This window comes from Salmo salar, chromosome ssa05, assembly GCF_905237065.1.
Source record: "Salmo salar chromosome ssa05, Ssal_v3.1, whole genome shotgun sequence".
NCBI lineage: Eukaryota > Metazoa > Chordata > Actinopteri > Salmoniformes > Salmonidae > Salmo > Salmo salar.
The window spans coordinates 27,361,627-27,387,146 of NC_059446.1; the positions used below are offsets into that span (position 1 = coordinate 27,361,627).

Sequence of the window (25,520 nt, forward strand, 5' to 3'; positions counted from 1 at the left end):
AAGCCACTCCTCAGTAAAAGGCACAACAGTCCGCTTGGAGTTTACCAAAAAGCACCGAAAAAGGACTCTCAGACCATGATGAAACCAAAATGGAACTTTTTGCCCTGAATGCCAAGCATCACATCTGGAGGAAACCTGGCACCATCCCTATGGTGAAGCACAGTGGTGGCATCATGCTGTGGAGATGTTATTCAGCGGCAGTAACTGGGAAACTATTCAGGATCCGAGGGAAAGATGAACGGAGCAAAGTAAAGATAGACCCTTGATGAAAACATGCTCCAGAGCGCTCAAGACCTCAGACTGGGGGAAAGGTTCACCTTCCAACTGGACAATGACCCTAAGCACATAGCCAAGACAATGCAGGAGTGGCTTGGGGACAAGTCTTTGAATATCTATGAGTGGCCCAGCCAGAGCCCGGACTTGAACCCGATCGATCATCACTGGAGAGACCTGGAAATAGCTTTGCAGCGACGCTCCCCATCCAACCTGACAGAGCTTGAGAGGATCTGCAGATAAGAACAGGAGGAACTCCCCAAATACAGGTGTGCCCAGCTTGTAGCATCATACCCAAGAAGACTCAAGGCTGTAATCGCTGCTTCAACAAAGTACTGAGTTAAGGGTCTGAATATTTATATAAAATGTGATATTTCCGATTTTTGTTTTTATACAATCGCAAACATTTCCCAAAACCTGTTTTTGCTTAGTCATATGACTGTCCTGTGAGAATCAGAATGGGCCAGATGAGACTGGCGGGGGTTGACAGTAACCAGGCCCCTCTCTCTCACTTCAGGGGTGGGGGGGGGGTAGCTGCTGGATGGTCAACAGTTCACACCCTGTTGTAAATTACAGGAGGAGACTTTCTTTCCCTCTTTTAGTATCAACCAAAGGAATGTATTTGTTTCACAGACAGTTTTTTTGCCGAAACTCTCACACGGTCAAAAGTGGATACTGGAACAATATTTGTAACAATGTGGGGAATGGTCAGTGGGGAGCTATAGAAAACTAATGTCACATGGGTTTTCATTTTGTGATGTCATTAAAAATTGTATGAACGAAATACTGTAACTTGGAAAGTCTCTCCTATTTATCTGTCAAGTTTCCATCCAATACGTTGTGCATAAAGTATGAAAAATGCAGAAAGTATTTTTGTTAAAATATGAATGTGATTAAGAGAATCTCTCCATAGTAAGTAGTCACGCCCCAAATGAGGTCAGAGACTGTCAGAACAATCATCTTTTGACTACAGTACATAAAAGTATTGCCAACTAAATTAACCCCATACCAGGAAACTTGCTGGTAGCTACATGTTTTGAAATAGTTGGCAGAATTAAGTCAAACTCTAACTTGGACACTCAGGAACATCCACGGTCATCTTGGTAAGCATTTCCAGTTGAAATTAGGCTTTGTGTTTTAGGTTATTGTCCTGCTGAAAGGTGAATTCCTCTCCCAGTGTTTGGTGTAAAGCAGACTGAAGCAGGTTTGCTCTACCATTTTCCCCTGTGCTTCGCGCCATTTTTTCTTTTTATCATCCTGAAAGGGTATTTGCTGATGTCAAGCATACTCATACCATGATGCAGCCACCACCATGCTTGAAAATGTAGGCCAAAAAGTGTATTCCTTTGCCATGTTTTTTGCAGTTAGTGCCTTGATGCATACAAGACACATGTTTTGGAATATTTGTATTCTGTATATTTATATTCATCTTTTCACTCTGCCATTTAGGTCATTATTGGGGAGTCACTACAATGTTGATGCATCCTCAGTTCTCCCTTCACAGCCATTGAACTCTGTAGCAGTTTTAAAATCCCCAATGGCCACATCCCTGTGCAGTTTCATTCCGGCCCTGCAGCTCACTTCAGAAGGACAACTGTATCTTTGAGGTGTCTAGTGGTTTAATAACATAAGTAACTTGACCATGCTTACAGAAATATTCAATGTCTGATTTATTGTTACACATCTACCAATCACTGCCCTTTTTATGATGCTTGAAATTCAATACATGATGGAGGGACCTTACAGATGTTGTATATATGGGGGACAGAAGGGTAATTTATAAATCATGTCAACTGCTATTATTTTTGTACATGTAACTTTGTGATTTGTTCAGCTTTACTAACTTAATCTTGCCTAAAAAAAAGGGGCTGAATACTTAGCATGCAACGACTACATGTGTTATATTTTTTCTTAATCTTAAAAAAAAACAATTAAAATGTCCAACTTTGACAGAGTATTTTGTGTATATTGTTGACAAAAAAATGACAAATCCATTTTAATCCCACTTCATAACACAAAATGTAGAGAAATCCAAGGGGTCTGAATACTTTTGCAAGGCAAAAGTTAGTGGCAGTCGGTGGCCTTAGTTCTATTACAGCATATTGGACGACTGAATGGAATATGAATGACACTCAGCTCAATGTAACATCGATAGGTTTAAGTGACTACATGATACTCAAATTTGCCCTATACACATCATGAGGTCGCTAAAACCTAGCCTACAAATGAAAGTTTATAACGTAGGTGCACAGATACAGAGACAAAATTGGAGTAATCAAGGTGACAGTGACATATTCAATACCACCTTGCACACTCTTGCCAGCATCTAGCGGATCTAGGGTGTAATCATTAATCCAAACAGTTGCTAACATTTTGCAACAAAACTAAGAGTTTCTTTTGGACAAATTTAGGTAGGTCCAGCCCCGTTTTGTTCCGTTTGCTTCCATTTAAGAAACGTTTCGCAAAACAGAATTAGCAGAATGAATACACCCCTGATCACCGGCACACAGTTCATACAATTTTGAAGAAATTAATTTGTTTAAAATCTTTCAACTAGCATCTCACTGAGTCACTTTTGATTGGATGGACAACATGTCAGTTCATACTGCAAGAGCTCTGATAGGTTGGAGGACGTCCTCGGGAAGTCATTATAATTATTATAGTAAGTCTTTGGAAGGGGGTGAAAACCATGAGCCTCCTAAGTTCTGTATTGAAGTCAATGTACACAGAGGACAGAAAATAGCTGTCCTCTGGCTACACCAGGGTGCTACCGAATTGAGTGTTGTTGAGGCTACTGTATACCTTCATTGCAAATCCGTTATTTGGTGACATAAAACGATACTAAATATATACATATCTAAAAAAAAAAAATGTTTTGTAATGTTTCACTATTTTGAAAAAATTCACTGAGTAGTATGGTCCTCCCCTTCCTCCTCTGAGGAGCCTCCACTGTTTGCAGTGTTTTATATGATGGTTTTTACTACAGAATATTGCTAACCCCAATACTGACATGACACTCCCCAATTCCTACAGAGACCATCACTCATTGCCATCAGCCAGTATAGCCTCAGCTGACACATTGAATCAACAGTACGGTGTGTTTTGTCCATTGGAGTGGCGTTTCTCATAGTAAACAAAACTCTACTCAATCTAGATCTGCACATTCAGAAGGATGGAAATGCAATGTTCCCTAAGCGTTGTTTGGATGGGACATGTTATTTCTCCCAGTTCTTTTCCCAGATCAGATGACCTTGTTTCCAGAAGCGAGCGGGCACATTCCCAGCTGATTACAGTAGGACCCTATTGTGAGTATGAGCTGGTGAGGGGAAAACTTTCCATCAGCTGCGTGCGAGTGCCACACACACACACACGGGACGCTAGGCACACAGGGGACGTTAGGCACACAGGGGACGCTAGGCACACACACACACACACACACTGGTAAGGGGAAACCTTTCAATGAGCTGGGTGAGAGCGCTGCACACACACATACCAGGGAAGAGGGAAACCCAGAGATGAGGACTGCTGGAGGGTATAATCAATTCCTGTCAAGTGAAATACTCTTGGTTTATAACCTGATGTACTAAGATGGCAGTGTATCGCCTGTAGCACACACACTATCAACCTCACTTTGGGATTTCAGGTTTGGACAGAATTGGAGTAAGATAAGAGTTGCTTAGCCTTGTAACAATTGACTGTCCACCTCCCTATGCATAACGTGCTGTCTATGATTGACAGTAGACCACCCTATCCAAAATGTACTGTCTATGATTGACAGTTCTTCTGTCTATGATTGAGAGTCATTCACCTCCCTATCCAAAATGTGCTGTCCATGCTTTAATCTCAGGAACTGTGTTTACCTTAAAAAGGGTCCATCAGGATTTCTAACAGTCTGGTTTTAACGCCTCATAGTGCCCAGGTAGTCAAAACTCATTGTAAAAAATAGAAAAAAGGAAAAAGGGCACCACTACAGCTAAAGATCCTTAATCCGATTCTCCACAGGGGGATACTGCATCTCATTCTCCCTCTGTCTGCTCCCAGCACTTATCCAGGAAGAGAACCACAGTATGAATGTCTACAAGAGGAATCCCCTACCCTGGGCCAAAATATTCATGCATGCATACATACTACACATGACCACAGGCAGACGAGTGCACACACACACACACAGACTGCTGAAAGTGATGTCACACTAGCCCTAAGCTACCAGCAGGGTACCAGACACCACCACCACCACCCCCCCCCGCTACTTTTGTCCAATGGGAGCAACTCTGTGTGTGTGTGTGTGTGTGTGTGTGTGTGTGTGTGTGTGTGTGTGTGTGTCCTCTGACTATAGGGCATTCTGGAATAGCCCTGCTCTCATCTAAATGAAGCAAGTCCTCTAATCAGTTCCCTCTTTAATTTTTTTTAAGGATCAGACCCTTTTTTTAAATTTTCACCTAAAATGACAAATCTAACTGTTTGTAGCTCAGGACCTGAAGCAAGGATATGCATATTATTGATACCATTTGAAAGGAAGCACTTTGAAGTTTGTGGAAATGTGAAATTAATGTAATACAAACAGATAAAAAAAAGATAAATACAAACAAAAAAAACATGCATTTTCTTTGTTTTTGTTCCATCATCTTTGAAATTCAAGAGAAAAGCTATAATATTGCATTTTAAGCGCAATTTAGATTTTGGGCACTAGATGGCAGCAGTGTGTGTGCCAAGTTTTAGATTGATCCAGTGAAGCTTTGCAATACTGCACAGTATTTTGTATCAAGTCTGCCCAAATGTGCAGAATTTGTCAATTGATCCATTTTCAAGTACATAACTATTGGTAACATACAAAAATGAAATGGTAATACAACATTTAAGTTTACAAACTCACAGGAATGTCATATATGATGGATCATTAGTTTATTCACTAACTTTCACACATCTAGATGGCCGGGCGGGGTGGGTGTGGAGCAAGAGGCATCAGGGGTTCAAACTGTAGAACCCAGTTCCTACATTTGAATATAAAAATGGATTTTATCAAACAAAACTATGCTACATTTTATCTCTAGGACCCTCAGGATGACAAATCAGAGCAAGAATACTGAATGAAAGTATATTATTTACCTTCCCAGGTGAATGTCTCAAACCAGTTGCCGTGGTAATTTTTGTTTTTGGTACACATTCCTCAAACCATAGCATGGTATTTTTTCACTGTAATAGCTACTGTAAATTGGACAGTGCAGTTAAATTAACAATAATTTAACATTTCTGCCCATATAAGACATGTCTAGGTCCTGGAAAGTTTGTTGTTTATTACAACATCATTCTAGTCACATTAGCGCAAATTAGCATCAACTGTCCCAATATTGGGACACCGATCTCGTAGAGGTCAAATCAGATGAACTTCCGTCTCCTGCACCTATATCTGCGTGTGGACACGGTTTTCTATAAAGGTAATTATTTCTCGTCAGATATGGATGACAACAGCAAAACCTCTTCTCAAGTGTGTGTGTGTCTTCCAGTCAGTGTGTGTATATCCAGGAGGGTCTCAGGCTCTTAGCATCATAACAGGATGTCTTGGGGCGGAACAATGGAGTGGACGGTGCCAACGGGAGAACTAAACTACAAGCCTTTTCAACCCTCTCAAGACACACCACTATATTTTTATCTGTCTGAATTGGAAGACAACATACAGAGGCTTACCTCAAAATGGCTTAGCTAGCCAGGAACTAACCATCAAAACAAGGTTTTGGTAGCCATTAAAGCTTCATTTTGTTATCAACCACAACTCAATGACTTGTCATGTTGGCCAAATTGAATTGTTCCGGACTAACTTGCAGGTCTCTCTGCTTCAGTGGTTTAGATTCACTCCTAGGCAGCACAGAGGGTATCTGGTGACCGTGCTGATGCGCACAGCCATTTGTTTTCGAAATCATTAATTTCGCGGCGCGTCATTAATGGGGCATAATCGCAGCTTGTCAATAAGTTGGACTCTGACCATGTCTTGTGTAAAGGCTTCCGGCAGAGAATATCTAGATATGATTTATTATTAAGAATGGATGCATTAAGAATGTGTACCTACATACACACATAAAGGTACTTACTAATAGAGCACTTCATTGGCTTCGTGTCTTTCATAGCGCACTGTCTCACACATTATCCTGTAGGAGAGAGGGGGAAGGACAGAGGAGGGGGGGAGAGGGGGGAAGAGAGGAGACAACAGTGACAGCAAAGTTAACAAATACAATAGAACAGATGGATGGTTGGGTTCACTAAGTTTAGTTTATTGAGTTTGTAGAAGCTCTCTACTGGGGTTCCCTTTATAAGAGGAAGGAAATGTCAGTATTTTAAAAAGTAACTCATGCGCCTTGGCATTTGTGAAACTTTATCTTAGTAAACAGCGATATCAAAAAACAAACTCCAAAAAAACAGCCCAGAGCATGTCATGCATATTGTTGCTCAAGGATTCAAAACAAGCAGGAGAAAAACAAGTCTCTGAGAACTAGCTACCGCAGAGGAAAACATTCCTTTAAGGTGTTACCGTCTAATAATAGTTTTAGTCTCATCAGGGTATTGTACAACTGCTAATCACAGATCATCCATGTAATTAACAAGTATAAATTCATGTGTAATTCATTTGCTCAATCTGAATCAATGTGGGAGCGCTCACCTCAGCTGGTGTTCTCTGAGGTTAGACAGGGCCTCCATCCCATGCAGATAGGAGTAGACTATCTCCAGGTCCTGTGTGAATAGAGGAGACGCGTCAGTTTATTAGCATTTTAACATTCCGATTTTACCGGGTGCAGGGTGTTGGAATATCATGGGAAAAAGGTCAGTGTGTTAACAGTAGACAGACATGAAGGGTCAGCAGTTCTAAGAGCCAAACAACCTTTCTAAAATGACCAGTGCTGTCCCTAACACACAGTACCCGTCAAAAGTTTGGACACACCTACTCATTCAAGGGTTTTTCTTTATTTTTACTATTTTCTACATTGTAGAATAATAGAAGACACCAAAACTATGTTATAACACACAGAATCATGTAGTAACCAAAAAAAGTGTTAAACAAATCAAAATATATTTTAGATTTGAGATTCTTCAAAGTAGCCACCCTTTGCCTTGATGACAGCTTTGCACGCTCTTGGCATTCTCTCAACCAGCTTCACCTGGAATGTTTTTCCAACAGTCTTAAAGGAGCTCCCATATATGTTGAGCACTTGTTGGCTGCTTTTCCTTCACTCTGCGATCCACCTCATCCCAAACCATCTCAATTGGGTTGAGGTAGGGTGATTGTGGAGGCCACGTCATCTGATGCAGCACTCCATCACTCTCCTTGGTCAAATAGCCCTGACAATCTGGAGATGTGTTGGGTCATTTTCCTGTTGAAAAACAAAATGATAGTCCCACTAAGCGCAAACCAGATCGGATGGCATATCGCTGCAGAATGCTGTGGTAGCCATGCTGTTTAAGTGTTTCTTGAATTCTAAATAAATCAGTGTCTCCAGCAAGCACCATCACACCTCCTCCATGGGAAGCACACATGCGGAGATCATCCGTTCACCTACTCTGTATCTCACAAAGACACAGCAGTTGAAACCAAAAATCTCAAGCAGTCTCCTCTGAACAGTAGATGTTGAGATGTGTCTGTTACTTGAACTCCGTGAAGCATTTATTTGGGATGCAATTTCTGAGGCTGGTAACTAATGAACTTATCCTCTGTAGCAGAGTTAACTCTGGGTCTTCCTTTCCTGTGGCAGTCCTCATGAGAGCCAGCTTCATCATAGCGCTTGATGATTTTTGCAACTGCACTTGAAGAAATGTTCAAAGTTTTTGAAATTTCCCACATTGACTGACCATGTCTTAAAGTAATGATGGACTGTCGTTTCTCTTTGCTTATTTGAGCTGTTCTTGCCAAAATATGGAATTGGTCTTTTACCAAATAGGGCCGTCTTCTGTATACCAACCCTACCTTGACACAACAGAACTGATTGGCTCAAACACATTAAGGTAAGAAATTCCACAAATTAACCTTTAACAAGGCACACCTATTAATTTAAATGCATTCCAGGTGATGACCTCAAAGCTGGTTGAGAGAATGCCAAGAGTGTGCAAAACTCTCAAGGCAATGGGTGGCTACTTTCAAGAATCTCAAATATATTTTGATTTGTTTAACAATATTTTGGTTACTACATGATTCCATGTGTTATTTTGTAGTTTTGATGTCTTCACTATTATTCTACAATGTAGAAAATAGTAAAAATAAAGAAATAACCTGAGACACATAGACAGACACACCTCTGCCATTCAAGGCAGCGGCAGGTAGCCTAGTGGTTAGAGCGTTAGACTTGTAACCGAAATGTTGCAAGATCGAATCCCCGAGCTGACAAGGTAAAAATCTGTCGTTCTGCCCCTGAACAAGTCAGTTAACCCACTGTTCCTAGGCCGTCATTAAAAATAAGAATTTGTTCTTAACTGACTTGCCTAGTTAAATAAAGGTAAAATAAAATAAATAAAAATAGTACACACTTAGAGGCCCAAAGCACCTAATCTAAGAAAGACACATTTTAGAGACCAAAAAGAAAACAGGACGGGTGGTGCTTCCCTTCATTTGTCTTGACTTTGTCAGCTGACACCGTCTGACACCAAGGGGAATGAATGGAGAGGTCAACCGGTTTGAAGCACCTCAGGTTAGAGGTCAAAGATTGAGAAAGGGGAGGCGGTGTTTGGTAAAAATGACCTGTGGGTCGTACCAAAGTGTGAGTTACTACAAACACAAGACCATAGATCAAACACAAGATGTTGAGCAGATCCAAGCTGAAATGTGATCTTTTGAAAGTTATTATTAGAACAATCACACATGAGATAATAACGTATGCACATTGAACAGACAAGGGCTATAGGCTATTATGCAAAGTTAGAATTGCTAATAGCATATCAAATATACGCCTTATGTCCCATCAAAATACACTACATGCATGCAATACAAAACACTGTTCAGACCGTTGGCTGTTGGTTGAATTAGAACTAAACAACCTAAACTAGCTTGGCCTTCAAAAGGTCCATCGACTGGGTTACCTCGATCCATGTTACATCATGCAGTAATATCCCCAGCCTAAGTTACCTCGCCCCATGTTACATCATGCAGTAATATCCCCAGCCTAATAGACTGGGTTACCTCGATCCATGTTACATCATGCAGTAATATCCCCAGCCTAAGTTACCTCGACCCATGTTACATCATGCAGTAATATCCCCAGCCTAAGTTACCTCGCCCCATGTTACATCATGCAGTAATATCCCCAGCCTAATAGACTAGGTTACCTCGCCCCATGTTACATCATGCAGTGATATCCCCAGCCTAATAGACTAGGTTACCTCGCCCCATGTTACATCACACAGTGATATCCCCAGCCTAATAGACTAGGTTACCTCGCCCCATGTTACATCATGCAGTGATATCCCCAGCCTAATAGACTAGGTTACCTCGCCCCATGTTACATCACGCAGTGATATCCCCAGCCTAATAGACTAGGTTACCTCGCCCCATGTTACATCACACAGTGATATCCCCAGCCTAATAGACTAGGTTACCTCGCCCCATGTTACATCACGCAGTGATATCCCCAGCCTAATAGACTAGGTTACCTCGCCCCATGTTACATCACGCAGTGATATCCCCAGCCTAATAGACTAGGTTACCTCGCCCCATGTTACATCACGCAGTGATATCCCCAGCCTAATAGACTAGGTTACCTCGCCCCATGTTACATCATGCAGTAATATCCCCAGCCTAATAGACTAGGTTACCTCGCCCCATGTTACATCACACAGTGATATCCCCAGCCTAATAGACTAGGTTACCTCGCCCCATGTTACATCACACAGTGATATCCCCAGCCTAATAGACTAGGTTACCTCGCCCCATGTTACATCATACAGTAATATCCCCAGCCTAATAGACTAGGTTACCTCGCCCAATCATACAATGATATCCCCAGCCTAATAGACTAGGTTACCTCGCCCCATGTTACATCATACAGTGATATCCCCAGCCTAATAGACTAGGTTACATCACACAGTGATATCCCCAGCCTAATAGACTAGGTTACATCACACAGTGATATCCCCAGCCTAATAGACTAGGTTACCTCGCCCCATGTTACATCACACAGTGATATCCCCAGCCTAATAGACTAGGTTACCTCGCCCCATGTTACATCATACAGTAATATCCCCAGCCTAATAGACTAGGTACAACGTGATATCCCCAGCCTAATAGACTAGGTTACCTCGCCCATGTTACATCATACAATGATATCCCCAGCCTAATAGACTAGGTTACCTCGCCCCATCATACAATGATATCCCCAGCCTAATAGACTAGGTTACCTCGCCCCATGTTACATCATGCAGTAATATCCCCAGCCTAATAGACTAGGTTACCTCGCCCCATGTTACATCACACAGTGATATCCCCAGCCTAATTGACTAGGTTACCTCGCCCAATCATACAATGATATCCCCAGCCTAATAGACTAGGTTACCTCGCCCCATGTTACATCATACAGTGATATCCCCAGCCTAATAGACTAGGTTACCTCGCCCCATGTTACATCATACAGTGATATCCCCAGCCTAATAGACTAGGTTACATCATACAGTGATATCCCCAGCTGAATTCTAGCCTTATGTTCTGTTCTGATGTCGCCCACTGATTTGTATACTGTGTGGGCCTGATAATTCTGTTTGGAGACTGGCTAGGTTCTGGCACCATCTACTGTACAAGGACAGGACAGGGCAATTTATTTGGGATTTAACATAACAAAATGGCACAGTACATTGAAACAAATTATCCAGCAATCTGCTATGAACCAAAATAAGACATATTGACATTCTTATACTTGTGACTAGATGTAGGCCTAGTAAAATATGAGAATATGACTACAAAAGGTGCTATACAATGAATTTAAGCAAGACAAATACTGCCAATGCCATTTTTGGGAGGGATAATCTGGACTCATTATGCCTCAATGTTGCTTACATAGAATGAACCGTGAACATGCTGACTCACACGGGACAACAAGGCCCTGTTGAAAGCTTAGGTGACATTTTTCAGTCTTAAAGTAGGCTTAATCACAGATTTGAGAGGTTGGTAGGTGAACACACTAAGGTTGAAAACTTGCTTTGACTTATCCAATCACCTACAGTAACAGACTGTAACCTAAAGGAAAGGTTGTAAGGAAGATTCAAAACACCAGCGCACAAGTCTAATTTCCCATTGCCATACATGGAAGCAGACCTTAACAATAACGACCACTAGGTGACATGCTACTGGTGTGTTTTCTCATAGGCCTACTATAGCACAGTGTGGGAAAGAGCACCACTCTTATGCCACTCAGGAGCTCCAATGAGAGAGACAAATATGCAGAACCATCAATTGTGGCTTTGGTCTTAAATATTTCAGATTGACGGAAAGAATGCGAGGGACACCATTTTTCCACTGCCTCTCGCTACCATGCATTTTCATTTTCCGGTTTTGTGTTTTTGGATTGGATAACGTTTCAGATGTTGGGGCCAACCGCAAAACACTGGGGGGGATATGTCAAAGTTCATCTGGTATTGCATATTGACGGCAATGACTGTATAGACTCAAGGTAGGGGAGTGGGATAAGAGTCAAGCAATGTCAAGTTAGATGAGTGGGTGTGTGAGAGAGACAGCGAAAGAGAAAGAAAGCAAGTATTTGATGAGGGTGATTAATAACAGTGCTATTCAAGCACATTTTTGAAATACCAGATGTTAGTCTTTATGGGGTCTGGGACATTTTTCTCTGTTACCATCCAATTCCTGCTCACTTCCTTAGATCAGGGGGATCTAATGTTTCACTACACCTCTGGATCTGAGTCAGACAGTAGCAGTGTAGCGTACCATACTGTAGGCAAACTAGCAGAGGTATTTTCTCCCAGGACATTAGGGCATTAGCCAACAACGATAGCCTTGTGTTCTTTGTTTTGGGGGCCAATATGACCAAGGCTGCCTCTCCAGTCTCCATTATCTATCTATGGTTTGTTGTGTAACTGCATGGGCAGTAGGGTACAGAACAGGGCTCTGGGCCAACGTGTAAATAGACATGACAATCAGTTGAGCGGAGAGAGTTCAAGGAGGAAATGAATGTTTAGCTAAAACCATGCACGTCCACTGAGATCCTGGATTCAAGTTAAGAGGAGGCCTTTTACATGATCATTTAGATTCAAGTTATGATGGGAACTAAGCCTATAACATGATAACTTAGTATATAACGTCATTCCGAGGGTGAAGAATTTACAACATTGTCATAAAACATTTTAGAGATTCCAGTCAGCAATCGCAGACCTCAAATTGCTCCCTTTCACTTACAATAAAATGGGAAGGACATGAACAACAAAGCCTCATTTAAATTCTAAAACGACAGCCACTCCTCATCTGAAATCCACTGATGTGTCTGCAAACAAGATGGGGAGCTTTCACTGTCCGCTCCTTTCATTGGTCTGAATGAGTATTTGGTACATTCATTTGGGTCAGCGTGAATGCAAACCCCCCTGCATCTTATCACACTGATACTGGAGGCGAGACATCAAAAGGTGGGGTCACACCCTTAAAGACCTGTGGGGAAGGTAAACTTGGACTTACAAAGAGGACAGCAGGTAGTCTAGTGGTTAGTGTTGGGCCAGTAACCGAAAGGTCACTAGTTACAATCCTCAGGCAGACAAGGTGAAAAATCTGTCAATGTGCCCAATCGCTCCAAGGTCACCACTGATAATACAAGCACCCACAAAATGATGATTTATTACCATTTTAAACCTCATTGTCTTAGCTAAGAGACGTCCAATGTTGTAACATATGAGCCTATATATTATAATGATACAATATCTGTGAGATTGCTGTGAGAATTTTAAATGTGAGATTGGCAGTTGTGGTTAATGTGGCCTTTGGTTTCCACAGGATATTAAAATTATATGACATGTTATTGGCCATAAAACTCACCATGGGATGAGTGTAATGAGCACTTCATTGGATGTATTGACCTTACAAAGGGAAGTTACCCACTCCTGTCATTGGTTATTATGTAAGACAGTATTACTATCATAATCTCGATCATTCAGTCAACAGTAGCAGCCTCCAATACAGCGTAAAATAGAGATTTTAAACAGCTGATAGTCAATGGTGATAGTAGATGGTGATTGCCAGCTGATAGTCTCTTTAGCAGATCAGTGATCACCTTAAAGGAAAGAACAAAGGATGTACTTTAAAAGTATTCCTCAAAAGTTTATCAGGAGATAGTCACAACTACTGGGCATACGTGACAGAGATAGACCAACAGTAAGGCCACGTGTGGGAAAGCATGGGTCTGTCACTGATGAGAAGTTGTTGCCAACATCAAGTTCTGTGAGCTACATCCTGTTGGCATGCCTTGTGTAACTAGTCCGGTTCTCTGCTCCATCAAAACAATGTGTCATCGACCAGTTAGCTCAGTCCATTAACATGCCTTAAGACGCCGGTGTCCCCGATCCCCGGCAGGCAGGCACGTCAAGAATTGGGCTTTTAAATCTGGGACGCTTCGCACAAAGATCGTTTTATACTTTTCCCCGAAACAGAACAACAATCTCCTGCGACTCGGAGCCGAGCCGTGCTAGATTCACAACAAATCTCTAACTTGTCACCTGCTGAGGGTGATGATTTCACCATATCTTCAGAGGGCAATGAGATGTGGCAACAAGTTCATAGCTCGACCTAGCGATCGGTGACACGGTGGAACAAAAAAAGAAAGAGAAAAACACCCCCATTATCAGTATGATTGCCGCCATTTTGATTTCTGACCTTGATCCTTAACCAGGTTAGGCCTCTAATCTGATGGTCCATCCCACCAAGCAGAGTCCCAGTGTCAATGGATCCCCTTACCGTGACAGTAGAGGGGCCATCTTATGTGTCAGCCAGGGGTGAGGACTGCATTCCTCAGACAAATAACACTATGCTATGCCCTCCACCGCTCCCTAACCTATGGAAGGTATGACATGTCGGGAGGAAGAGGAATCTGGGTCATCCGTTAGTTAGAACAGGTCTTGTGCCTGGATACATTCTGGTGCTAGCCAGAGACAGCTCACTGTCAAATCTTACAGCAAGACTCCTGAACAGCTAATCAAATGGCTACCCAGACTATTTGCATTGAGGCTAAAATTGAGGCTTTAATGTAATCAGTATTTAGTAAGGCAGCTGACTGGAAGGAGGGTATGAGCGTATAGAGAGAGGCAGAGGACAGACACACACAGACAGTGGTGAAGGTCACCAGGTCAGTGTTGTCTACTGTCAAGTATGTGCAAATGGCACATAGTAGGTTTATACTGTCAGTTCAGCACAAACACACCCCAGCCCCCATCGGTGTCAGTGTGCCAAGCAGGACTCATGAGGCCCCCAGCCATTCAAAATAGCAAGGACAACAGTTTATCCAAAATGTTGTAGGAGACACGTACACCTCAGGCAGGCAGGCAGGCAGGCAGGCAGGCAGATAATGCTTGTGCAAGTGTGTGTCATTGTGGAAGTAACATCAATAATGTGTGCAGTGGTATGTGTGTATTCCTGTGTGCCTGTGAGTGAGAGGACATTGACTGCTGTCCTTGAATATCTATTGACAAAGAGTGTGGGGCCTGAGGGATATTTTTATCAATTGCCCAGTGCGACCAGACAGCAGGTGGAACCTTTATGTAGGAGGGCAAGGTCACAGAGTAGCTGGGCGCTACACACAGTATCAGTGGGTGTCCTGACTCCTGGCAAAGAGAAGGCCAACGGTCTTGTTTTCAAAACTCCATGTGCACTACACTATGGTAGGAATGTTGGTGTGGGGCAACACTTGTTTCCCCCTGGTGATACCTTGAAATTATTAGCCAAGGCTGGCACCAACACACATTACACAAAGCTAAGTAGCAGCATTAGTATTGCTGTGCTAGCTAACTCCAACAAGCTAAGACAACACAGCACACAAACATACCGGAAATTGGAAGAAAAACAATGCGGTGCAATGGAAAAAGTAAACAATTGCTAATCGATCATTTCAAGGAAACCCAATCTCTAGCAGTGCTTCACACCCTGTTTGTGTGAATTGTGGGAGGGGGTGACATGGTGGATTTCGGTAACAGGAATCTAGGAGGCATGTGAATGAGCTTAGCACCCTCCACTTGAGCTGCCAGGATAAAGACTAAGAACAATAGCACAGTGAGATTCCTTAAGCATGCAAATAGGATGCATGCTAGGCTAATATGAGCGGTTGGTGGTATGCACTCTTTGGACTACAATATTTCTTAAAATCAGAATTGTCTACCCTGTGTTCTAAATTGCAATTTACAAGTAGGAATCTTCAATGTATTCATTTATAAGATGAAAATACATGGGATCAATAGGGTGTACAGGCATCGACTTTTATTTTTTTTATTTCACCTTTATTTAACCAGGTAGGCCAGTTGAGAACAATTTCTGATTTACAACTGTGACCTGGACATGATAAAGCAAAGCAGTGCGACAAAAACAACAGCGTTACCCATGGGATAAACAATCGTACAGTCTGATGACCACCACACTAGATATTATGCTAATGCCAACGCACTGCTAATATTGATGAACATTGGTGACCACTGCACTAGCTATCATGCTAACACACTGCTAACATTCAATGTAAGCTTCAAAAAAGGCTCAGGACTGGTACATTTCACCATTACACTGCATTCATTCATCAGTGCATGGAAAACCAGAGAAGTTAAAAAAAAAAAAAAGTACTAAAAATAGACAAGTTTGGAAGCACTGACGCTCCGGACCTTATGAATATGCATATTGACTGCAGGGCGGGTTCGGTGAGCACGGCTGTTGAAGCAGGAGCCTTCAGGCCACATCACGTGCGGAGGTCCTTATTAGGGTCATTATTGTTGGTTATGAACAGGGTGAGGGGGTGCGGAGTCAAAGGATTAAAACTATAAAATAGTCCCCTCACTGTGCTTCGTTACAGATCGTTATTTCCAAACCCAAGTGAGTGAACAATAAATGGGGCCCGTTTCTAAGGCTACCTTATAACCTACAGTATCGCAGCTATAGTACTAATACCTGGCTGTAGTCAATACTACCTAAATGGGACTAAATTCATGTCACAATCTTAAACATGATCTCATAACAAGATAGCAGTAAGCTGCTGGCTTGAAACGTGTCTGAGGGAAAGTAACCAGAGGAGCTTCAGTTATCAACAAGGCTAATCACTTGTTAATGTGTAAGAATTTGATGATAAGATGGCTTCACTGTTAACCTGTCAGACCCTCAGGTAGGGAACTAGGGGATAGGAACTTTAAATGAGACTGATTTCTGCCTGTGCTGGCATAACTTTCTGTAGAATCATTCCTTTGGCTTCATTCTATTGGGGTTAGTTGCATATTTGCAACGGTTGTCGTCAGCACAGAGGAATATTTTGCATAACTAGGCTAGTTATTTTTGTAAGAACTACTATTACTGAATTATTCTTATTGAAAACAGCCAAGACAATTCCATGTACAATATCATAAGGTACTGACAAAACTCATAAAATGTGCAATTTTTTTCTCGTTCAGGAAGCTAAATTCAGCCACTGTTATTGTAGTGGGTTTTTTTCTCCACAAACTACAACCCTCTGGCAAAAACCAAGCAACTGATATCTTCTGAATAATTAACGTGGTAAATAAAGATGCATGCATAATTCATGAGTATGTTTACCTTTCCTCAGGTTGAATCCTCAGAGAGGTAATCAAGATGGCAGCGACAGTCTCGTTTGTGAGCAAACATTTAACAATGTTATTTTGGGGGAATATGGGGATACGGCAATGTTACGCCTACGACTATGTATAGATAACGGAATTATGGGGACGGGGAGTGGGGGGGCTGGTAAGAATGTTGTGGGCTGTTTGGGGGAAAACTCAAAATCGTGAAGGAAATAAATAACTTCTGAAACAGCTTTTCATAAGGATAAGAAATATGGAGCAAGCAAGTTGGTATAATACCAGCGAAAAGTGTATCCATGTTGAATAATGCAGCATGTGGACGCGGCGCTGAATATCAGATTATGCATTGTGAGGACAAGACATTGTAACCCTGCTATGCCTCTGGGTGCGAAAGAGCCAATCGGTCTACGCTAAATGAGCATTAACTTGCCCGCAGGCCTTCAGTCTGGTGTTATTTTAACGTTATCCACACAACATTAGTCAAGCGACATCGATACAGGATCTCAACAGTCATCTAATTAGCACTGCATTTTATGCTTTGAGCAGGGCGTGAGTAACTATAGATCACAATTATGCCAGCATGGGTAGACATGGCAATACATCAAAGTTAGCCAATCAAAACATTGAAACTAGACCAAAAAAAGTTACCGCTTAACTAACCACAGCAGGCTATTCAAACATTACCGGTACAAAATGGTGCTACACAAGGATGAGTGTTGACCAAACCCCAATGACCTCACCACACAGCCTCCAAGTTCAACTACAGTGACCACAATCACCTGGACTAACAACAAACTGACTCGCATTCAAACAATCACCATGACTCTTCTTAGCAACTCCACAGCTTCTAGCCACAACTTCTGACCACAGATACTGTTAAACGTACAACCAACCATGACTTTGTCCACAACCTCTTATCATGCTTCATAAATGCAACACAACCATTGCCCCCGACTCCAACCCTCTAACCTAACCACAATGGCCCAGTATGGATTTAACCGTGGACTCTGAACACTCGTTTCAACAAAAGGATAATTCAGCACTGTCATTCAACCAGGTTGTAGCAGGTCCCAGCCGGGAACAAAGCCAACTGTCGGGTAAAATGAAATACGCTCCATCTCGCTCAAAAAGAGGTGCGGGATAATCAAAGTTACAGAACATCCCATAAAGACCAATTCATGCTAATCCACCCCAAAATGAAGCAAAATGGGTAGAATTATATTAAGGTGAATTTGACCAAACAAATGATTTGCTGTATGGGGACAAATATGCCAAAATGTATTGTATTGTTTTTCTGTCTAATTAAATATACAAGCATGGCAGGGCTGGGGGCCAAGGTCATGAATCATAAGTAGTTGGGATGATAATAGCAAGTCAGGTCTGGCTCGAATGGGCTTCGATACAGTGCTGCTTTAAAAATCAGCCACTCTCTCTGCTCCTGTGGCCATTAATCCTCAACATATCCGCCAGTGCATATTTTCAGGCCTCCACTTCGGTATTTATGGAAACCAATAATCAATCTCCTTACAATTTCTCCCCTCAGCATTCTCTGAAAGGCAATTCCAGCCATGGGTTATGATGACATCGTTCCCTGGTTGTTAGGGAACAACCAGTCAAAACGGCTTTGCGACGAGCATGGCTTTCGTTAGGGGGGAATATTTTGGGCTCCAAGAGTGTAAATCCCCCCCCCCCCCTCACCAGGTGAGCATGGAATTTTGGGTGGTAGTAAATCTAAGGTGGCAAATGGTGACATCTTTAGATTGATGAGGTGAGCTCCTCTCTCATCTTGATTGGTTTTCAATGACGGGGGATTTAGAAGGACTTGTAAATCATGATATCCTTTATGATATGCAGGTCGACTGCTCATAACTGGGCATTTCTCTTCTTTAGAGAAGGAATGCACACATGCGTCACCCTCCCAAATCACGCCACACACACACACACACACACACACACACACACTCCCCCAAGCCACACACACAGCGAATCCTGAACACCAACGCTGAATAAATGCATTTGTGGCTCTCTAGCAGTACATAGAGCCATTGAAATGCCCCTATCTTCCGAGTCAAGGTTACTTCCCCTCGTCACTAGCCATGTGTTTAGCGTGATTCAAGAGGGGCTTTAATATCTGGGGGTTATTTGTGCAGGGAAAACATGTCCCCAGTCATCTGGGAGCAGGCCAGAGGCGAAACACCTTTGTTAGTAACCAGATGACAGAGTCAATAACGTTCCTTGAACGTGTCACCAGTAATGGAGCTGTGAGTCACCAACACCGCTTCAACGTTGCAGTGATAATGGAGATGGATCTCTCACCAGTCTGTTTCACCTCTGAAGGTATAATTGTCACCTTCTATATACCGTCAGTATTAAGAGACAATGGCACTTCTGTTCTCAGAGTCTTTAACCCAGTCTCTAAGCCCTGTCTTAGTCAGGGGAGGTACTACTAAGCTATATGGAATTGTTTTAAGGTCATACCAAGGATCATTTAGCTATTTGATTTTACATTTGAAATTCCCCTTAAAGTTAAGTACCAAAAACATTTTAGATTTTTTTTTTTGGGGGGGGCCTTACTCAATGCGTTTGTATGGGCTGAATCAGTAACAGATTTACTACATGGAACATAGTGGTCATAATAGTTTGTAGGCCAAACCGGTCAGACTCTACACACGATTTCGTGAGAAGACCGATTTTCAGGATGTCTCATGGTCTGACAAACACCGCTCTAGCTCTTTCACCGCAGATGCGAAAGTGCGATATTGGCGGATGCAGTGGATTGAGATGCATCCAACGCAACAAAAAAATAACATCTTTAGCTTAAACAGATTTTTATGGCTTTGTTTTTATTATGCTAATTAGATGTATGCGGGAGCACGGACATTGACTCTAGGGGGTTAAAAAAAATGTTACTCATTGTATGCTGATGGTGTATTTGGTTGAAGTGTGAGTGTCATTTGGTTGATATGGATACAGGAGCTCCCATGACCAAGAGACATTTAATACTAGGTCTACTAGACTATGTGTCAGTGTGATGTCCTGGCAAGGTAATGGTCCATTCAGGTGCCACAATGAATTAAGACATATAACATGGGGGCATCTGTTATTTAGTGCAATTACTTAGTATGTAGACTACTACAAATCAACAGTATTAATGTTTAGAAAAAAAGCCCTGCTCTTGGAAATAGGAAATCAGTGTTTATCAGATAGCCTTTCAAATGTTCCTGCACTTCCTGTATACAAAGTAGCCTTACGATCCCACCCAATGACCTAGCGCCTCACTACGTCTAAAAAAACTGCCCCAACTACAGACGGTGGTATTTCAAGCTATATCCTGAGGATGTTGTTTAACAAAAGAAACAGAGGACTGATTTCACTATTGTTATCTGGCGGGCCCCAAGTCACAAGTGTAGGCTTCCTCAGGGCAATAACTCACCAAACCTGATCATGTTACAAAAATAAAAAGAGTGGATTTTTCCATTCGAGGGTAGTTCTCAAAGCTTAGAGGATTTGGAAAATGAACCCTGGATATTGGGGTATTCTGCTGGTGTGGTATGGAGAGGCATCCATTTCAGTGGGTGTTGCTGCAAATGTAGGCCTACTTGACTCTAAAAGGTTTTTCCAACGAGGCTAAGCATTACAAGTTAACTAGGATATATAGATAGATATAGATATAGATATATATATATATATATATATATATATATATATAGAAAAAGATATGTTTGGCATGGGTACAACTACAGTTTTATGTATGCATGTTCAGTACCAGTCAAAAGATCGGACACCTACTCATTCAAGGGTTTTTCAAAATTTTTACTATTTTCTACATTGTAGAATAACAGTAAAGACATCAACACTATTAAATAACACATATGGAATCATGTAGTAACCAAAAAAGTGTTAAATCAAAATATATTTTAGATTCTTCAAAGTAGCCACCCTTTGCCTTGATGACAGCTTTGCACACTCTTGGCATTCTCTCAACCAGCTTCATGAGGTAGTCACCTAGAATGCATTTCAATTAACAGGAGTGCCTTGTTAAAGGTTCATTTGTGGAATTTCTTTCCTTCTTAATGCATTTGAGCCAATCAGTTGTGTTGTGGCAAGGTAGGGGTAGTATACAGAAGATAACCCTATTTGGTAAAAGACCAAGTCCATATTTTGGCAAGAACAGAAAATAAGCAAAGACAGTCCATTACTTTAAGACATGAAGGTCAGTCAATCTGGGAAAAAAAACATCAAGCGCTTAGATGAAAATTGCTCGTGAGGACCGCCACAGGAAAGGAAGACCCAGAGTTACCTCTGCTGCAGAGGATAAGTTGATTAGAGTTACCAGCCTTAAAAATTGGCAATTAACTGCACCTCAGATTGCAGCCCAAATAAATGCTTCAGAGTTCAATTAACAGACACATTTCAATATCAACTGTTCAGAGGAGACTGCATGAATCAGGAATTCATGGTCGAATTTCTGAAAAGAAACCACTACTGAAGGACGACAATAAGAAGAGACTTGCTTGGGCCAAGAAACACGAGCAATAGACACCAGACCGGTGGAAATTTGTCTTTTGGTCTGATGAGTCAATTTTTGGTTCCAACAGTTGTCTTTGAGACGCAGAGTAGGTGAACGGATGATTTCCGCATGTGTGGTTCCCACCGTGAAGCATGGAGGAGGTGTGATGGTGCTTTGCTGGTGACACTGTCAGTGATTTATTTAGAATCCAAGGCACACTTACCCAGCATGGCTACCACAGCATTCTGCAGCGATACACCATCCCATCTGGATTGCGCTTAGCGGGACTATCATTTGTTTTTCAACAGGACAATGACCCAAAACACACCTCCAGGCTGTGAAATGGCTATTTGAATAAGAAGGAGAGTGCTGCATTAGATGACCTGGCCTCCACAATCACCCAACCTCAACCCAATTGAGATGTTTGTGATGAGTTGGACCGCAGACTGAAGGAAAAGCAGCCTACAAGTCCTCAGCATATGTGGAAACTCCTTCAAGACTGTTAGAAAAGCATTCCTCATGAAACTGGTTGAGAGAATGCCAAGAGTGTGCAAAGCTGTCATCAAGGCAAGAATCTCAAATGTAATTTTGATTTGTTTAACACTTCTTTGGTTACTACATGATTCGATATGTGTTATTTCATAGTTTTGATGTCTTCACTATTATTCTACAATGTAGAAAATAGTAAAAACAAAGAAAAACCCCTTGAATGAGTAGGTGTCCAAACTTTTGACTGGTACTGTACGCATACATGTCCAATATTCCTGCACATTGTAAATATGTACTTGAACTGACCCTGTATAAAGAAAGCTTAATTACTTTATCATGTTCTTATTTTTTGTTTCTGTTCTACCTTGTTATTTTTAGTATTACATTGTTATTGATTACTGAATTGTTGGGGTTAGTACAGTGAAAGGAATTTCACTGTACTTGTGCATGCAACATAAAAACTTGTAGTTGGGTTACTCCCAGTGTGGCAACAAGCAAATTACACTGATCTTGATGGCTTTTGACAAGCAGAAATTGGTTTCAACAGGGAATGTGAACATTGTGCCACACGTCAACATGTTGAGTAACTTATAGCGCTTTAATTAACCTTAGGTAATGTATAGACAAAACACAACTGACATACCCTCCACCAAAACATGGCCTTGGTAATAGGCTACCCATGAGCACCAGCATGAAAACAATACAAGGCGAGACACGGATGTAAATCCAACAAATGTAAAATAAATCAATTAAACAAATGTCTAAGAGACCACATAACTCGAGCTGTTTAGTGAAGGCAAACAAATATTGGATTAGTGCACACTTCAAACAAGTTATTAGTTACCCAATGGGACGGACAATAAAGCCCCCAGGACTACCACTAACCACCAACTGCTGCTTCAGCATACTAATACTAAGTAAAGCCCCCAGGACTACCACTAACCACCAACTGCTGCTTCAGCATACTAATACTAAGTAAAGCCCCAGGACTACCACTAACCACCAACTGCTGCGTCAGCATACTAATACTAAGTAAAGCCCCCGGACTACCACTAACCACCAACTGCTGCTTCAGCATAGTAATGCCCCCAGGACTACCACTAACCACCAACTGCTGCTTCAGCATACTAATACTAAGTAATGCCCCCCCAGGACTACCACTAACCACCAACTGCTGCTTCAGCATACTAATACTAAGTAAAGCCCCAGGACTACCACTAACCACCAACTGCTGCGTCAGCATACTAATACTAAGTAAAGCCCCAGGACTAACACTAACCACCAAATAACGCCACAGAATTGTCCCCTTGTATCATGTCGCACTTAAAGGAACTTGACAAAGTACACAAATGGGTGGTCCCGCACCCCCCCTCCTTGTTTGCAAATTGGGTCACGCCCATGTAATTACTAATTCACTAGACTGACCACCACTAGTCTGTGCCTGACCTGGGCAATATGCAAATGACCTGATAAAAACAAGCTTAGGTTTATTAAGTTCATTACATATAGGGGATTAGGCCAGAAATAGGTCTACACAATGGTACCTAATGTGACAGGGCAAAGCCTGGCAGTCCAGATTAGGCACACCAAAAACAACCTCCAAATCTGGAAACAGATTGCAGCACAGTTAGAGCTGAGCCAGCTAAATACCACAACACCAAAGCTCAGCAACCTCCTTTCTTTTCAAATTACAGTGCATTCCAAAAGTATTCAAACCCCTTGACTTTCTCCACAGCATTATTCTAAAATTGATTAATTTGTCCCCCTCCCCATCAATGTACAAACAATACCCCATAATGACAAAGCAAAAACAGTTTTTTGGAAATTTGTACAAATGTATTAAATATAAAAAAGGAAATATCAAATGTACATAAGTATTCAGACCCTTTACTCAATACTTTGTTGAAGCACCTTTGGCAGGGATTACGGCCTTGAGTATGACGCTACAAGCTTGGCACACCTGTATTTGGTGAGTTTCTCCCATTCTTTGCTGAACCCCTCAAGCTCAGGTTGGATGAGGAGCATCACTACACAGCTATTTTCAGGTCTCTCCAGAGATGATTAGCCTACTATCAACTAGAGGTCAACCGATTATGATTTTTCAACGTCGATACCGATTATTGGAGGGCCAAAAAAAAAGCCGCTGCCGATTAATCGGTCGATTATTATGATTTTTTTACAATATATATGCACACACACACACACAGCTCTGAAGTGACAACGATACTGAAGAGTCTGCTTAGGAGACAAATACTCTCAACTGTTTGAATAATAAAAAGAGAGTTTAAGTTACCTGTGATGAATGCTGAAAACAAAAACTGTAATTTCTAAATGCAGGAAATCCTATTTTAATAATGGGCATGGTAAGAATTGACTACCAAAGTGCGAGTCATAATTCCCATGACACCTAGCAAAATCTGAAAAGCGGTTCATTTATTCCATAGGATATTTTTAGATTAACTAAAAATAAGGTCTGTGTTTGGTTTAGGCTTACACCACCTTGCCAATTTTATAACTGTGTAGATATCCATAGGATATAACTCTGATCAATATAAGCGGAGATAATTTTTTTTGTAGAGTGGATTTATGAAAATATGTTGATAAACGTTACCTAGTGAGATTTACACGGGTATCAAAATGCCGAGGCGGTTTAAGCACAAAACACAGACCTTATTTGAAGTAGATCAAGACATTCTCTATGGAAGACATGAACGGTAAAATAACGAAGGAACCCCTTTCAAGTTCAGCCGCAAGTTATTACAGGAATTATGACGCGTCGACTATTTCTCTCTAAACCATATACCTTTGACTATTACGAGCCTGCTGCTGCCTACCACTGCTCAGTCAGACTGCTCTATCAAATATCAAATCATAGACTTAACTATAATATAATAAACCTTAGGTCATTAATATGGTCAAAACCGGAAACTATCATCGAAAACATTCTTTCAGTGACATACGGATCCGTTCCGTATTTTATCTAACGGGTGGCATCCATAAGTCTAAATATTCCTGTTACATCGCACAACCTACAATGTTATTTCATAGTTCCGTAAAATTCTGGCAAATTAGTTCGCAACGAGCCAGATTCTGTATACCCTGACTCTGCGTGCAACGAACGCAAGAGAACTGACACAATTTCACCTGGTTAATATAGCCTGCTAACCTGGATTTCTTTTAGCTAAATATGCAGGTTTAAAAATATATACTTCTGTGTATTGATTTTAAGAAAGGCATTGATGTTTATGGTTAGGTACAGTCGTGCAACGATTGTGCTTTTTTTCCGCAAATGCGCTTTTGTTAAATCATCCCCGTTTGGCGAAGTCTGCTGTCTTTGTTAGGAAGAAAGTCTTCACAGTTTGCAAAAAGCCAGGCGGCCCAAACTGCTGCATATACCCTGACTCTGTTTGCAAGAGAAGTGACACATTTTACCTAGTTAAAATAAATTCATGTTAGCAGGCAATATTAACTAAATATGCAGGTTTAAAAATATATACTTGTG

The 25,520-nt window shown here is 41.5% G+C and overlaps 1 protein-coding gene across 1 annotated transcript in view; it reads right to left on the minus strand.

Annotated features, from left to right (window-relative positions):
- Nucleotides 1-25,520, minus strand: part of LOC106604533 (rap guanine nucleotide exchange factor 2) — a 152,967-nt gene that overhangs the window by 100,664 nt on the left and 26,783 nt on the right. Inside the window, 2 exon segments of the mRNA XM_014199234.2 lie at nt 6,360-6,416; nt 6,926-6,996. Coding sequence (XP_014054709.2) covers nt 6,360-6,416; nt 6,926-6,996 — 128 coding nt within the window.